This window comes from Spermophilus citellus (genome assembly GCF_964194105.1).
Source record: "Spermophilus citellus genome assembly, chromosome: 3".
Lineage (NCBI taxonomy): Eukaryota > Metazoa > Chordata > Mammalia > Rodentia > Sciuridae > Spermophilus > Spermophilus citellus.
This window is the reverse complement of record NC_138184.1, coordinates 159,782,926-159,801,698: the sequence shown is the minus strand read 5'-3', so window position 1 is coordinate 159,801,698 and position 18,773 is coordinate 159,782,926. Positions and strand designations below refer to the sequence as shown.

The 18,773-nt window shown below is 35.1% G+C and overlaps 1 protein-coding gene across 2 annotated transcripts in view; it reads right to left on the bottom strand.

Annotated features, from left to right (window-relative positions):
• Nucleotides 1–18,773, bottom strand: part of IMMP2L (inner mitochondrial membrane peptidase subunit 2) — an 883,542-nt gene that overhangs the window by 287,748 nt on the left and 577,021 nt on the right. For both annotated transcript variants that reach the window (XM_081285017.1, XM_081285018.1), the window contains exon 5: nucleotides 10,298–10,363. In XM_081285017.1, coding sequence (XP_081141143.1) covers nucleotides 10,298–10,363 — 66 coding nt within the window. The remainder of the gene's footprint in view (nucleotides 1–10,297; nucleotides 10,364–18,773) is intronic.

The window sequence follows — 18,773 nt, the reverse complement described above, 5'->3', positions numbered from 1 at the left end:
TATTCATTTAAAAAAAAAAAAGATTTTTATATTATTATCTAAACAGATAATGTAAAAAGTTAGAACAATTTAAAAAGAGATTTATATATACTAAATTGACTATAATTAATTTAAGGGTATTTCAGGTTATTTTCCTAATTTAACTATACTAATGTGAGCAAAAATTTTGTCCATATTTTGATATGATAAACACCTATTAAAATGTAAGTTTATTTCTTTAAAGAAAGATCCTTATTGCCTAATAATTCTTACTGTTTAAGATAAAGATTAATTTTGGTAAATAAATTCACATTGTTGATTAAACATTAAGTATATTGAACTACTAACTTAAACCCCTGTATGACCTTTTGAGAGGAGACCCCTCACCCACTTCCCTGTGAAAACCTACTCCAAAAGCCTTGAAGGCACTCAGGTTAATAGAGAAGGCCCTGCAAGACATGCAGGTTACCCAGATAGATTATTCTATACCCCTATCATTTATAATCCTGCCATCAAAATTAACTCCTACTGGAGTGTTTTGGCAAACAGGTCCCATCTATTGGGTCCATCTACCCGCTTCTAACTTTCGGGTGATAACTCCCTTTTATGAACTAGTGATAAATCTGATCTGGAAAGCCAAATATTTGGGTGATGCACCGTTTGGAAAAAACTTTTGACATTCTCATTCAGCCTTATACCCAAGATATGATTTTAAAATTACAACAAAAACATGATCTTTGGTGTCTTTTTCTTTGTAATTTCAAAGGTCAAATTGATAATCACTTCCCCCGACATAAACTTCTAGAAGGCCTTAAAAAATGTCCTATTATTTTTCCTAAAATTATTAAAGGGGAACCTATCCCGGGAGCTCAGACTGTTTATACAGACGGAGCTAAAGGGGGGTTTGCTGTTGTTTTTGATGGATCTCAAGTAATTCGACACCCTGTTCCTAAACTGTCTGCCCAAAGATCACAAGTTGAGGCTCTAATTATGGCCCTTAAACTATACAATTCCAACCCACTTAATGTGTATACTGATAGTCTCTATGTTGCTAATTTAGCCTCATTTATTGAAACAGCCCCTTATATTGGCAGGCAATCTACTATCATGGAACAATTACAAACGGTTCAGCTCCTTGTTTGGGCTAGGCGAGATCCTTTATTCATTGGACATGTCCGAGGACATTCGGAGCTCCCTGGGCCTCTGGCGGAGGGTAATGCTAAAGCAGATGCCGCCACTCATAATATGGGCCTAGTATACACTATAACCAAATATGATGAGGCCTCACAACTCCATGCTAAATTTCACCTAAACGCACAATCCTTACGCTTCCACTCAGGATGTCCCCGGGATCAAGCTTTAAAAATTGTCTCCCTATGCCCTACTTGTGCACCTTTTATCCATTCCCCTTCTCTGGGAGTCAACCCAAGGGGCCTTCAGCCAAATGACATCTGACAAACTGACGTAACTCATATTCCTAGTTTTGGAAAACTGTCCTTTGTGCATGTCGGTATAGACACGTTCTCTGGTTTTATCTCCGCTACTTTGCATTCAAGAGAGAAAGCTAAAAATGTGATACACCACTATGTAAAAACCTTTTCCTTTATGGGAACCCCTCGATGCATAAAAACAGATAATGGCCCAGCTTATACTAGTCAAACCTTCCAAAAATTTTGCTCACAGTGGGATATTATACACAAGACAGGAATCCCATATAACCCCCTAGGACAGGCCATTGTAAAATGGGCCCATCAACATCTTAAAACCTATTTACAAAAAACTAAAGAGGGGGAAATATACCAGAGTTGTCAGGGACCACATGCACTGTTAAATATAACTCTGTTCACTTTAAATTTTTTGCTCACAGACGCTGAAGGCCATACAGCGGCGCAGCGTCACTTCCCCTCTCCCACCATGCAAAAGGCACAGATAAAGTGGAAGGATCTATCTACAGGAAAGTGGCAACCCCCTGCTCCAAAAAACCACCTTTTTCTTACTTAATAACTCTGATCCCACACTTGCTAATGATTGCTGGCTCTGCATGACAACAGGGGCGGTTATGCCCCTAGCGGTCCCTATTAATGTCACCATGCATAATAATGATGCTTTCCAGCCCGGACTGTCTTTCAAGGTCCAACCTATGGGCACTTTTACAGAATGTCTCCTGGGTATGATGCAAAACAACATCTATGATGTTGATGTTGGAGTTACTTCCTTTGGAAATTGCTCAACAGTAAAAAAAATTATTCCTCACCCACTCCAGCCCTCTGTCCCCCTAATGGCACTGTTTTTATGTGCGGGGAAAATTCTGCCTTCCCTCGACTCCCTGCAAATTGGACAGGTGTCTGTGTTCTCACCCTGCTCCTCCCTGACATAACCATTGTCCCTGGGGATGAGCCCTTACCTATTCCCAGTCTAGACACCCTAGTAAAAAGGCACAGGCAAGCTATACAGGCTTTACCACTACTCGCCACACTGGGGATAACGGCTGCTGTGGACACAGGCACAGCTGGACTGGGTACAGCGATACATTCTTATCGCCATCTATCTCAGCAGCTTATAGATGATGTGCAAACCCTATCAGGGACCATTAAGAACTTGCAAGATCAAATAGACTCCTTAGCAGAAGTGGTCCTTCAAAACAGACGTGGCTTAGACTTGCTAACCGCTAATCAGGGTGGCATCTGTTTGGCCTTGGGGGAGAGATGTTGTTTCTATGCTAATAAGTCAGGCATAGTCCGTATAAAATTAAGGAACTTCAAGATGACTTGGAAAAAAGAAAAAGGGAGTTACTTGAAAATCCCCTTTGGACGGGACTAAATGGATTTCTGCCTTATCTCCTTCCTTTGCTTGGACCCCTGTCGGGCCTTCTCCTTATAGTTGCTATAGGCCCCTGCCTTGTCAATAGAATAACACAATTTATTAAAGATCAAATTAACATTCTGACTTCTAAGCCAATACAGGTTCATTATCAACGCCTACAAACCAAGGATGATTTTGCTGAAGTTTGTCTCCGACCGATTCGAAGATGACTTTTCTACAATGATCCCTGCTTCATGCCTTCCTCCTTTTACCCCCTTTTCCTTCTTTATTTTTGTTATTCCTCTCCTCTGACTCTATGCCTTGTCGAACCGGAACCAATTAGAGACCCAATAATGACTGGCTGGATCGCTACCACTAAATGCCTTGGCAACAACGAGCTGATCTTGTAGTACCCAGAGACGGGCAACTTTCACGCTTACACTGCAACCTAAGACAGGGGAATGGGGCCTCCCCAGAGCCGGGTAAGCACTGTAAGGGCAGTGAACGACCTAAGACAGGGGCTACTTGATTTCCTTTGACGTGCAACAAACAAAAGAGGGGGAACTGCTGGCTCGGATCCCCCCTGGCCCCCGGGGCTTGGCGCCAGCCCTGGTTTCTTGTGTGCACGTCAAAGAGGCCAGCTCCCAAGGTCTTGAAAGATTTGTGGTGTCTGTTTCCATATTATTCAGCCTATAACGGTTATGTGGGAACGTCCTGACCTGCTTGGGTCTGATAAGGTTCCTGGTTGAGGGCTTAGTATGAGTCGACAAGGACCACCTGCCCCCCTCCGTCCTTGCTTCCGCCTACTAGTAACTTTCCATTCTGTCTGAAAGAAATATATAAGTATGAGCTGAGATAATAAAGACAGACTCTCCCTGGATGAAGAACCTTGGTGTCCTGTGAATTCTTTTTTAATCCCGACGTCTCCCGCCGGACTCGGTCCATTTCGCCGGACGCGCGCGGCAAGAGGGAAACTAATAATTTTTCACAATACCTCTTATTTAGTGGTAACTAAACCCCGGAAAGGCCTTGAGACACCTAAATTCAGTACTCAAGCCCATATCCACTAAGTAGCAGCATTTGTCAGAACCTAAGTATTAAACAAGAATGTATAATTTTGATTTGGAATAACTCATTGTTCAAATTAAACCAAGCTAACAGGCCTCAGAGATTTCCTCAAAACCTTCAAATTACCAACTGGGAACCAGCACATAAATATTCCCTGTCCTCAGGAAGAACCACCTATCCTGCTTCCATTTGAGAACTATACAATAAAACTATTGGATTCCATGCTCCGAAACATTTTATTCACCAGTCTTTATCGGAGTCCTGGATATAAGCTTCTGTTCATATCTCCTTCCTTTAGAAAGCACTGCTAATTCCTAATCTACCAAAAATACCATAAATCAATGCATGGGAGAGAACCATGCAAACACATTAGGCTTCTATTATTCAGAGCTACTGCAGCAACAATAAAAAAGAAGAAGAAGAAGAAGTTATTAAACAGGCATCATTTGTAGTTTCGCTGGGGAAAACTCAATTTAGTTCTGTTTTTCTTCCTATGGAGCTTATTTGCTACAACAAAATATGATTCAGCTGTCTGTGATAGGCTAATATTGATTTCCATATCTTCAATAGCCCATTTAAAATCAACAGGCTTTAAAATGTTTAATTTCTAGTGGTTCAATGGATTTTTTTTTACTAATACCAGAAAAGTTATTTTTAATAAATTATGGTATTTTGACATTTTACAACATAGTGTTTAGACTTGAAGAGGAATTATCACTTAAATATTTTGCAGTGAGAAAAGTTTTATGATTCCCTCCCTCTGACTGTTCTTCTGTATCAGTAAGGGTTACAGAAAGTCTCACACTGTGCATTCCAGTAGGAAAATGACTGTGTTGTGGGAGGAAATGCTTCTCAGAACACTTCTTATTCTCCCCTGCCTAATGCCTCCCTGGGGCCAATAAGTTATTCTGTTTCCTGGGAACACTTCTTGGAATTCATCTAATACAAGGAGGGCCACAAATGAAACAAAAACAATGTATGTGAAGTGAATTTAAAGTAGACTGTATTTCACTTGTCAGATGACCATTTGCAGTGGTTTGTCTTGGCAGCACTGGTTCATGTTTGATTATCCCAAAGCAGTAATTAATATTATCCTTTTTCACTCTACAAAGTCTCCTAGTTTAGGTGATAAATTATATGTTTGCCCTCTTCATTGGGAACCAAAGGACTCCATTTACTTGCTTCATTGAGGTTGGTAACAACACAAAGCGCCAGATATCAAAAGTCTGTGAAGTATATTTCACCAAGTAAGAGGAGAAATGATGCTGAGCTTCATTTCTGACTGAGCAGAGATCTGTGAAACAGAAATATGAGTGTCCCAATAAACAATGTTGACGCTTTAGAAATTTCAATTGTGACTGACTCACATTGATGTGCTGTGGTTAGGGATTTACATTCATTTTATGCTTTTTTAAAACTGTGCTTCAATGTGAGTCATAACAAATTAATAAGAAAAAGCAAATAACTATGAACAGCATTTTGGTGGAACTAATGAGTATGTCTAAATATTACTCTCATTAGCTTTTTACTGTTAGTATTATAGATAAGCATACCCATTTGGGTCAACATTATGAAAACGACTACCTTGCTAGCTAAGAGATTCAGAAAATTGAGCCATTGCCTTGTGATTTTAATCAATGTTGGCATTGAGATAGAAAGTCCACACTCCCAATGGGTCTCTTTTAAAATCTTGGGAATTCTTGGCTGAATTCTCTGAACAAACACTTCAGCTCTATTTTCACTTCATTGATATAGTGAGTGTGATTATAAATAATCTGACTACTTTTATCTGATTCACTGGAAATAAATCAAAGTAGTCATCATGTTTGTCATAAACAAGGGCACTTAACTGCATTCACCAGAAGGTAGAAATTACTTCTTCAAGGGAGAAATATTCTGACCAGTTATTTAAGTCAGATTGCATGCCTCTAGTCTATTCTCACACAGCAGATAATAATCTATTAAAGAAACCAGTCAGATCATACCACTCCACTGTTGTAAATCCTCCACTTGCTGGCAATTATCAGAAGAAACAATTATCAGAAGAAACAATTATCAGAAGAAAACAATTATCAGAAGAAACCTCTTATCTCAATTTCCTTCCTTAAATGGTAGCTTCATACAATTCCTTAAGCTCATCTAGTAAGTGTTCATTTTAGGATTGCTTTTTTTTTTTTTTTTTTTTTTTGCTTTGAACTATCTTTCTCCTTGACACTAGTATGGTTCTTTTTCCTCCTTCCCTTATTTTCAAATCTTCTCAAACATCTTCTTGTAACAGAGACTTCCAAGGAACCCCTTAAGTAAAATCTACCCTTGCTTTTACTCTCTACCTCTTTTCCTGTTTTATATTTCTTCATAGCACTTCTCAACCATGATATTGCATTATAAGTTATATATCTATTTACTTATTATCTATCTATATGTTAAATGTTAAGCACTTACTGTCTGCTTTAAACCTTAGAATGTAAGCACCATGAGGGGAGGAATCTTGTTTCTTTCAATTACTAATATCTCTTGTTATCTAGAGGAGTGCTCTTTAAATGAATAGCACTAAGATCGATACTTTCAGTGAACTGACTAAATGAAATATAACTTGATCATCTAACATGAATTTCAAAATTTGGATTGATATGATTTCTCTTATGAATCTGAAGTCCCCCTTGCACATGACCTTTAAATCAGTTTCTTCTGAGAAGGGTAGTTCATACAGTGTTGACGAATATAAACATGCAAAAACTTTCTCAGAGCGAAATTTGGCAGTCTAAGAATTACAGCAGCACCAACCACAACAACATGCCTTGACCTAATATTTTCACTTGTAGCTATTTATTCTACAAAAATAAACAAGACACAAAGCTTTGTGTGTAAGTGTGTTCATTATAGCATTTTGAATTCAATAGGACTGTTATTTCTATAATAAAAACAAAAGTGTTTTTCTTCCTTAGAAAGTAAGATAAAAGCATCTACTAATGAGAACAGAGAACTGTTTTATAGAACTGAAGTTTCAAATGCTTATGCTTAGTAAAATGACTGCAAATTGCAATGCCCTGTTCTTAGATACCTCACAGTACCTTGCATACCTACAAGCCCTTGCAACAGTTTTTTTATAACTACAAGGTATACATCAGGTGACTGGTCTACCTAGTCACAGATGACTAGACAGGGAAGGACACCTACCCCAAGGACAGGTTTTTGGTTGACCAGTGGTCATCAGATGCATACATCCTATACCTACAGAGATATAGGTATTTTATTGCCTTTTGCCCTATTTTGCCCACTGTTGATTTTCTTGTGTGTTCTTTAGCAACCTAAAGGAGTTTAACTAGCAGTATATTAATCGGAGCTTGGATTAAACCTTTAACAGGCCTAATCTCTGAAAAGATTGTTTTTTATTCTATCCTCTAATTATGCATGATTTGAATTAAAAATAATACTGACAAGTACAGGAAGTATAACTAAATTCTAAAAAGTAAGTTTTTTCTTTGATAATTTTATGAAAGAAAAAAAAAACGGTAATTCACATTTGTTCTTATATTCCCTTCTAGGTAACCCAGTAATATTAAAAGAAAGGTGGGACTAGAAAGTCCACATCATAGTCCAAAGCACTTTGCCTGTCACCAGTTGGGTCACTATTTGACTAATGTTTTGTAGAGGTAATTGGAAAGCATATTTCTACAAATGTTTTTATATGTTCTACTGCTTTTAAAAATGGGGTCCAGAAGAATATGTATCTATAAATTATATTTTGTTATCTAAATACTCTCTTATATTTTTCAGCACTATTAGATATCACTGTAGAAATATATTCAATTATTAATTTAAGCCCCAGGAATCCCAGTATATATAAGTAATAAAGTTTCAAAGAAGGGCTGGAGTTATGTCTCAGCAATAGTTATGGCTAGCATGTGCGAGGCCCTGGGTTTGATTCTCAGCACCACATAAAAATAAATAAATAAAATTTATTGTGTCCACCTACAACTAAAAAATGAATATTAAAAAAAGTATCAAAGAAAATAAATTTTTCATTTTATTTAAAAACAACATATGAAAACAACTGTTTTTTATTTTTTTTTTCAAAAATAGTATTAGATTCTACATAGGAGGTCAGTCTTGAGTGCAAGTATTTCTATTCTTTATGTTACTCATTGCTCCAGGATTGAGTATAGTAAAGGCTACCAATGGGGCCATATGTTGTGTCAATTTGTGGACTTTGTAGGCATGGGCCTCAGGAGTGCAGACAGTATGCATGATATCAAATGGCCAACTCCCTATCCTCCACCCTAAACCTGTGCCATCAACCTTGACTATGACTCTGACTCTGCTATGTGAGCCTAATATTTACATTGCTGAAGAAGGCAACAACCCTGAATTTTTCTCAGAGAGGCATATTGTAGAATTTCTCATTGCAAAATGCTGTTTGTGTCTGACCATGCTTTGCAAGCTCACATTGTTGACCATTTAGCTAATTACCAATAATGGTAAAACTGAGTTAAAAGCTATGTTCTCTTTGGATTATAATGTAAAACCGATCCCTTGACTTTCTTAACTACTAGATTATTTTACATAGATGAAACTTTTGCTTACTTTGTCGACTAATTTTCATTTTCTAAAAATAGCTTTATTGATGTCATTTATATAACATACAATTTAGCAACTAAAAATATCTACCTCAGTGTCTTTAGTATTTTAGTTTTTATTGTGAATTTAATTTTTGGACACTGTTCATACCTCAAAAAAAAAAAAAAAAAAAAGAAAGCATACAAACAAACAAAACCCTATGTCCCACAATGGTAAGCCCCATTTCCCCTCTTCCACACCTTTGAGAACCACTAATCTTATTTCTGTTTCTGTGGATTTGACTACTCTGGACTTTCAGATAAAGGGAAACATAATATTTGGGCTTTTGTGACCAGCTTCTTTCACTTAGCATAATTTCAAGTTTGCTGACTCATTCTTTAGTGGGATTGCATATCTACACACTGTTTTCCAATACTAAAAGTATATTTGGATATTCACAGATTGATATTTAAATTATATCTCAAACTTTTAAAATAAATAGACACCCCCCCCCAAAAAAAGAAATCATGAATTTAAAGCACAGCTCAATATAATAGTTTCACTGATATCATGCAGACTACTAATGAACATTTAATCCTGACGTGAAACTTTTTTCCATAAATCCTTACATTGAAAAGTATTGTTTGCTCTCAAGAGTCCTTAGACTCAAAAAATATGGAGAATCCCTCAAAATTTGTGTTTATGTTGATACTAGGTACCAATATTTACCATATTGAAAATTAGGAGAAAAAATTTTAAAGTCTTTTTGATAATTTAATTTAAAATGACAGAAATATAACTATGTCATAAAAACATATTTGAATGAAAAACTTATTTTCTAAAACAAAAGAGAAAATAGTGAAGAGGGGCATTTTTACGTTTTTGTAAATCTTATTAAAGTGTCTAATTTTACAGACAATAGCTGAATTTTCATAACTACTTCTGCCTTTAATCTATTACAATATCACACAACTGGAAAATTACATTGTACATTCACAAGAAAATGAGAATATAAAGGGCAAATAACATGTTAGCATTACTGGAAAAAAAGAGTTTTGATCTAACAGGCCACCTAAAGGGGTTTTAGGGATCCTCAGGTATCTTAAAGCCATCCTTTGAGAACTCCTGGTCTAGATTCTGCTCTAATACTGACTGAAATTCATTTTAATGAGATAGTATCATTAATACAGATTTATAGGATGGAAACTCTTGGTAAAACAGAATCAGGAAACTTCAAGAGAATAGTTTTCAAAGCATTTTGGCTACTACATTATATAGACCTGTTTACAATCTATTTAAAATAAACAGTCTAAGTGAAATACAGCATGCCATGTTACTATATATTTACTCAACCTGAAATATGTTCTTAACTTATCAGCAAGTAGAATAAATGAGACATTACTATATATTGTTGAAATATCTTATTATTACAGTATTATCTAAAACTTCTATTGTTGTCATTAATTCATAAGTTTATATTTTACATTCTTTAAAGCTTCTCCCCATCTTCATGATAATTAAAGATTGCTATTAGTTTCTGTATTTGCTTTATAAATCGTAAAATATTCTTGAATACTTCTAAAATGGACATTAATATAATAATCTTCAAATAATTGTGCTAATTTGCATACCTAAATAAAATGATTTAATAGCCACAAAGTATGTGGTTAATTTTAGTTTAATTAATATTTATTTTTTGTACACTTTACAATTTAAAAGTAATAACATGATCCGTAAGTTTATGGATGCGTGCAATCCCAAAATGATTAATGAGCTTACTGAAGCTGTAGCAGCTCATGTAGAATACCTCCATAGCTTTGTGATTTAAAACTAAATTTAAAAATCTAGGTATTTAAAAATCAAGCTCAAAAACCACAGTCTGGGCACCTACCTTATAATATCTCCTTCAAGAGCAATCACTCTCTTGATGATTTTTTGCTCTGGATTTTTAGGAGACCTATAATAAAAAGATAAGTTTATAAGTTATGTCTCTATTATCTTAAGAAAATGAAAAGAAATTCGATAGCAAATAGATTATATTAAAGTCATTAAAGAAATCTTTGAACCTATGATATAACATCAATCCTACTTAGGTGTGAATTAAAGTTACTAATGAAATAATTTTCATTTCAAATATCTGGAGAAAAAGAAGTCATGCTGAAACTTTGCAAAAATAAAAATACAGGATAAAGAAGTTTATCATTAAGGGATAAAATTTATTAATAGGTTATTAGTGTCATTAAATACTTTGGGGAAAGACAAAACATACATAAGAAAACATTTAGATATTTCTTTAAAACAAAAGCATACTTAGGTTAATTTTCTTTAAAATTAACAGAGGAGTTAGATTTAAATACTAAATTAAATTTAAAAACTAAATTAAATTAGACTAATTAAATACTAAACAGAGGAGTTGGTTTAAACTCTCCAGAAGATAAGAAGCATTTTTTAAAAAAATAAAAAATTAGGAAATTCCTTTATGCTACATTTACACTAGCCATTTGAAGATTATAGACTATAGTAACCCCTAGAACAGGGTTACTAATAGTTTTAAAATATTGACAGGTTCTGATGTACTTAAAAATTACATCATTTATTTTAATCTATTTGAATAATAAAAAAAAAACCTTCTACTTGGAACAATACTATGTACTCTAAACTCCTCCTCCTGGTAGATGCCTCCTGTGTACATCCTTTCCACCTTGTAATAATAGTGATCTGTGAGGTCAAGACAGTGTGGGAAAAGTGATGATACATCAGTTTTGAGATGTGTCATGAAAGAGACTTTCACTTCCAGTTTGAGCTCTTCTTTTCTTGCTCACTTCACCCACCCCTCCTCCCTCTCCCCCTTTTCTCTCAGGGAAACCATTTCTGTCCTGAGCAAACCTGTTGAGAAATTCACTTGCTGAGGACCCAGATCTCCTCACAGTCATGTGAGTAAACTGAGAAGCAAGACCTTCAGCTTCAGTCAAGTCCTTAAGAACTGTAGCACTGGTTAACATTGCGACAGCAACCCCATGAGGGATACTAAGCCAGAACTAACCAGATAAGGAACTTCTGCTCTCAAAATCCTTAGGAAATGTGTGAGGTAAATGTTTGTTTTTTTTTAAGTTTCTAGATATTGGGGTAATCTATTATACAACAGTGGATAACTCTATTTTGATATGGTTAATTTCCTGCCAATAACATTAAGTCAATCTAAAACAAAAGTAGGGGGAGAATTTTTGTGAATATTAAAAGCATTTATGCCCAGGGTTTGATTTGATTATTGAAATGCTTATTAGCAGAAGACAACTGTTTAAGACATATGACATCACCTGAGAAGAAAATGCTCTAAGCTAGGCACAGTGATGCATGCCTATAATCCCAGCAACTCAGGAGACTAAAGCAACAAGACTGAAAGTTCAAGGCTAGCCTAGGGAATTTAGCAAGACCACGGTCTCAAAAACAAAAAGTAAAAAGTGCTGGGGATATAGGTCAGTGGCAAAGTGCCACTGGGTTGAATCCCCAGCATAGCAAAAAAGAAAATGCTACAAAACAAGAGTAAGACCTGAACTAAGTTTCCCTTGTAATATTGAATGAGACTTACCATTTATGAAATAACAGAAAAATAATCCCTACTAGCTAGTATAAAAACAGTTATGTGAACAATCTTTAAGCTTTTGAGATGCTTGAGATGAATTTTATATTTTTTTTTTTTTAAAGAGAGGAGAGGGAGAGAGAGAGAGAGAGAGAGAGAGAGAGAGAGAGAGAGAGAGAGAGAGAGAGAATTTATTCATCTATTTATTTTAGTTCTCGGCGGACACAACATCCCTGTCTGTATGTGGTGCTGAGGATCGAACCCGGGCCGCACGCATGCCAGGCGAGCGCGCCACCGCTTGAGCCACATCCCCAGCCCCAAATTTTATATTTTTAAATAATCTGTTTTTAAGACCATGAAACAAAATAGAATATGTAAAGTGAACAATCTTTATGATTAAAATCTTATAAATTACTACTTCAAACACATCTATACATTTTAATGTAATATTAAACTCATGACTCTAATCAAATAATTCAAAATGAAAAAAGCTATTTCTAACATTAATTCCATTACTGCTTAAAATCTATATCTATATTTGAATCATTAGGCTGTTGAATGCATTACTTTGATGTTAGTAGAAGTGGTAGAAGAGTTATTACAGATTTACATCATAAATGTTATTAAACTTCTCTTTGTCTTAATTTTCTTGGCCACTTGCCTATCTTCTAGAAAATGTGAAGAATAACAAGTGGAGGATTACACCTTACTTTAGGAATATAATATATTCTTCCAAGTTAATCCTCAAATTTACTTTTAAATTTTTAATTTTAGTGTTTTCATAATATGGCTTGTTATATTCATTTCTGAGACCAGCATTGTAAACATTCTGTTTTATGCTTATGATTTAATTAGGTAAGATTTCTATAGACATTTGGACAAGGAGCCTAGAATTATCTCTCTACTGCATGGGCTCAGTAAATCTTTTCAGTATGACAGAACATGTCTCTAAACAGAATGGCTTTAGGGCAAGGAATGAAGTACAGGGTGCACATAACAGGATATCCTTAAGATGATACTCAATGCTCTTCTTTTGAATTTCACATTCTATTCTGATGTTTCTATTTTTATTAACTGACAAGTCAAACATAACCAGGCCTTAGATTTTGTAATCTTTTACTAATTTCATGTTTTCTATGTCCTCAAATGTAGTAATTTTGGCCCTTTCTGGAGCACTGGGAAGGTACTTTGGGGTACTTATGAGGGACCCCATGTTTTGTGGAAATGGCATGATTAGCACCCAACCCACCTTCTGTCACTGACATCCCTATGTCCAATAGACCCTTTACTCTGGACCTACACAGTCCCATTCTTCTCCCATTTGAGGCAAAATTCTAAATCTTCTGTGAATCAGACAGATTTTCATATTTATATGGCTGAGAATTGGGCTAGACTGTCATTGAATTAATCTCTGGATTAGACGTCACTTTAACCACAGTCTCATGCAAGCATTGATCCTTCAAAAGTACCACCATTTATTGGACACTAATTACATTGCATGTAACCTAATGAGGTTTAAATCTTGGTGCTTCATTAATGAGGTAAAAGTAAGAATCAATACTCAGGGGATACTTTATATTAAATAGGGTACATTTCACTGTCCTAAAGGGCACCCATGCACTAAATCATACAATTTGGCTTGACCATAATTTTTAAAATTTGAGTTTTGTTATTGTTTTAATCATCAAAACAAGAGTAGAAAGAAAAGTATACTCAATGCAGTCATAAAAAGTCCTTCCTTTAAGACTTACAGAATATTTTTAACTCTCTAATAAAAGTATTTTCAGATTTTGTTGCATGGATGGCAAAGAAAAGCCTTTCAAAAGCTAAGTTTTATTACATAATTAACCAAAGAAATACCAAAATGAAATGTAACAGTGTGTTCTGGTTTGGATATGAGATGTCCCCCAGAAGCTCACATGTGAGACAATGTTAGAAGGTTCAGAGGAGAAATAATTGGGTTGTGAGTGTCTTAACCCAATCAGTGAATTAATCCCCTGATAGTGATCAACCTGAGTGGTAACTGAAGTGATAGGGTATGGCTGGAGGAGGTGGGAATTGAGGACATGGCTTTGGGTATATTTGTATCTGGTGAGTAGATTCTGTGTCTCTGCTTTCTGATTGTCATGTGAGCTGCTTCACTCTGCAACACTCTTCCACCAGTAGATTCAGCCTCACCTCAAGCCCTGAGGAATGGAGCCTTCTGTGTATGGATTGAGACCTCTGAAACTGTGAGCACTCAAACTTTTCCTCCTTTAGAATTGTTCTGATGGGGTCCTTCAGTCACAGTGGCAAAAAAGCTGACTAAAACACAGTGTTCATATGGAATAGTCAAAGTTTAGTTTTAAATTAGATCAACACAATTGATAAAATAAAGATAAGGAGCATTTTCGGTGTTGGATTCTATATACTTGCTTTACTATCAGTAGTGTGAACTCTGTGCCTACCCTTTTTATTCATTCATTTTAAAAAATTAACACATTTTTAATCATTAGTATTCTCAAAACTTTTTACTTAGTCTATCATTTCAGCTACAGTTTTCTCCTTGCTAAACTCTGTGTCTCATGTGAATCTTTATAAACTTCAAAAAAAAAAAAACCATCTAGACTTCTTTTGATCTCTGGGTTCACTCTTATCCTCGAAACTGTGGAACATCTAACTTCAGATATACTCCAGAAAATGACAGATATATATTTAATCCCTAGCAATTACTTTTGCTCTGATATCTCTGAAATTAGTCCAATCCAAGAGCCTTAGTATTAACAAAATGACTTATGAATGAGGTGGCAAGAACTCAGGTTAATATTTCAAATTTGCTTTTTAAAACCTGATTTTCTAGAAGGAGAAAGGGAGATCCCAAGAAAAATATCTCAGGCAGTCACAAAAAGTTGTTATATGTTCAGAAAACTTTAATGCAAAGGAGAATTCAAAGACTAGGACTTATCCAATCTCATTTGGTAAGGCTGGAACAGGATAGGCATGCTTTTCCTAGTTGGCCATACTCTCAGACCTGAATAAGGCTACTGAGCAGCGACAGTGGAACTTCTACAGAGCACTGAAGAGGTTCCAATCAGGTTTCTAGAGATCTAAAAACATGACAATAGCAACAGCAACTTTATTTCAAATTCATATTCTTGATCCCTTACACAAGTAAATATGTTTTAATAGTACTGATAGGACAAAACAAAAAAGCATGAAACTTGAAAGATTTATAAAATTTCTTGGTTAAATGTAAATATTGTTTTCACTTTTACTATGATTAGGAGAAGTTTAATAAGCAAAACTAAAAACTGGTCTTATAAGTAAGTCAGGCTTGATTATATAAAATCAATTAAAATTATGTAAAATCAATTAAATGTGTGTTAAAAGTCTATCTTCTATAATTAAAAAGAGGTGCCACAGCTTTTTAATTGAGTTTTTTATTCTAAAAACAAAAATCTTCATTTAACTATGAAAAGTCCAAAGAATTTAGTATAATCATAACAAGAAGTTAATTTTTACCAATGTTTATTGACTCCAGTATTTCCTGACAGAACTGTTCAATCTTCAGGTATTACAGATAATTACAATTACAACTGTACCTCAATATCTAGATAGGTTATATGTAAATGAATATATACAGCACATAGATAATACACAGCATACATATGAATAAAACTCTGCTATTTTCCAAGCAGTATAAAGTCATAGTATTTAAAGAAACTGCTTCAACATATAAACTTCTGATCATAAAAACTAAGTTCCCTGATTTATTTATTTTGTAAACATATGTTTTTATTGAATATGCTTAAAGTTGAACATATCTGTGGAAATTGAATAATTAATATAAATTATATATATATATATATATATATATATATATATATATATATATATACACACACACACAATATAAGTTAGTATATGGGTGCAGACCCGTACAGAAGTACCATTACTCATTTCCCAAAGTTGGCCATGCCCTCAAAAATGTTAGTTTTTCCTTTCGTTAAGCTAGGACTTAGCTCTCAATCCACACTATCACACGCAGTATGCTTTCCAATATAATATCATTTTAGCCCATGGAATAAAAAAAAATCAAATGGTTCTTAAAGGAATAAAGCTATGACTCTGGCTTCACAACCCTAGCTTTATGACTTCAAGTAAGCTAACCAGCTTTAGACTTTCAGCTTCAATCAGCTTGTGAAATATTGCCACATATTTTTGGTAGGCTTCAAGAATATTCACACAACAAATCACCCAGGAAGAGCAACTTATTTATGTTTTCTTTATCAAACCATGCCTATATCTATCAAAATGGCCCAGAGAAGGTTGACCAACTGAAACGCAAAATGGATACTAATATGTGAGAGCCTAAGTTAGGAACATTAACCCAATGGTTGTGAAAAATGTTAATGCCTGTAGATACCTGGAAATGCTGTTGGAAGAGTGGCATAAGGCTCAGTCTATCCCCAACACAGCTTACTTGCCAGTTTGCAAATATGTGGGTCACATTGTGGGATGAGGGATTTCAAGCTGAGAGACAGGACCATTTTGGTAAAAATGAGGAGAACCTAAGGCAGTCTTGCTCATTTACCTGGAGCTAGCATTTAACTTCCACCTACCCTTTCACCCATAATTACTTTCTAGCCAGTCAAATATCTGAAAAAAAGAGGCAGAATTTTTACCATTAATAAAAATAAGCATCTCATTTATGACTGACTAAGCTTTTGAAAACTGCCCAAAGAGCTATGCCCTTAAAACAAGGTCATGTGTCTTCAGTGTTATTTTCTGCAGTAAGACAAACTGGGAAATTTACACTGATGTGCCACTTCAGCCCTTTTGTCCCATGACTATAGGTATCAGGATACTTTTCATGTCAGAGAACAGAGAGTAAAATGGGAATGAGGACATTGCAGTGGTTGCCAGGCTTGTTGGGTATTGATACTGGAAACTTTACAAGTGAGAACCAGACAGTCCAATGTACTTCACTGTGGATGCCAACAGAAAGGTGTCAACTGAGGTGCACCCTTCTTCTGAGGCTATCACATTATAAATTCCCCTGAGTTGAGATGCTTCTCTGTCAAGATGGAGTTCCATAAACAGACTTAATTTGATTTAAATTGTCTTGGAAAGCTCTTAAATTCATCCTGAATTGAAAAAAAAAAATAAGCTTTTGCTTGCAATTGGAAACTTAAATTCAGTAGTGACAAAATGTTATATATTCTTGGCATATCTTATTTCTATAACTTGAGAATTTGCACCCATTTAATTTTACTTTTTCCACTGCATATATTTGTAGATTAATATACTGTCTAGCTATTTAGTGACATGCATTACTAATGTTTCAACTATTCTACTGGATTCAGAATTTCCTAGTAAAATCAAGTTTAGGTATATGTGTGGGAAGAGGTGAGTTTCTGCATAATTTTCCTAAATGCTTAGTCTCCTGGAGAATGTTGACAGTGTGGAGGTTACAACATAAATAGAATATGAGGCTTCCTGACTCATTTCTGTTCTAACCCTGTAGAACTTATTAATTTTTTAAAATATAGTACTATTGTTTTACAGAAGAGTTCTCAGTTAGGCTCCAATAACTACACACAATTTGGTTTCTTGAAATGTCAACTTTATGCCCCCAATCGCAAAACTGAATGGCATCAGCAACTATATTCAGAAAAAAATACACGAGGTTTGGGATTTTACAAAATCAATTGCAACTAGCCACCCCTGAAAACATTATCATTTACTTGCTCAGTGTGGCAGCCACATATAGCTCCAATAGCTAAGTTATCAGAAACTTCATCTATGAATTTTTATCTTCTGCTATTTGTACCACAATAACTGATAACTTTGATAATTTATCTATTGACAAGTTAAGCCAAATAATTCTAAGGATTGTCCTTTGGTGAAAAAAAAGATAGGTTGAGATGGCAAAATTTTAGTGTGGGCGGGGGGCTTAAAAAGAATTATGAAAAACTGTAAAGAAACTTTGGGGGTAAATAGAGAAAACTGAGACAGAATTATTACCAAGGACCAAACAGATGTTGCCTCATTAAGATAAACTAAGCGAGAGAGGTACAGAACAGTGACCAGAGAGACACACAGTATCATGACAGCCAGGTAAATAAGAAGAAAGTGTGGTGCCCATGGATTCAGCAAAGAGAGTGCAAAAGCACTAGTGCCTCCTCCTGGGGGCAGAAGAACCTTGGAGCTGCTAAGTTTGGGTTCTGATCATTGAAAAGAGTCTCAAAATTAGACACATTTGATTATTATTTTGGTTACTCACAATCCAATGAATGACTTTTCCCTTGATAGGTTACCTTTAAAAAGCTTTATTCTTTAAGAAAATAAGATGATCAAAATATTCTTAGTTATAGAGAGTAGAACAGCAGCTGTCAGGAGTAGACAAAGGAGACAGAAATATGGAGATGCTGGGAAAAGTGTACAGAGTTTCAGTCAGACAAGAGCTATGGAGATCTACTGTATAGAATGGAAACTATGATGAATAATAATGTATTATATACTTTAAAACAGTTAAGAGAGTAGATCTTTATGTTCTTATGACAGAAAAAAGTGACAGGTATGTGAGTTGATGCCCATCTTGATCAGCATGATTTAATCACTTAACAACATGTGTGTGTGTGTGTGTGTTTTTATATAATGGTCATTATAAATATATAGACAGTCAATTATACATGAATAAAACTGGGGAAAATATTCCTAATTAATAGTGTTATAGATTCTAAATAACAAAGAAATTCCTTTCCAAAAATTACAACCATATCTCAACTTGTGATACACAAAGCTA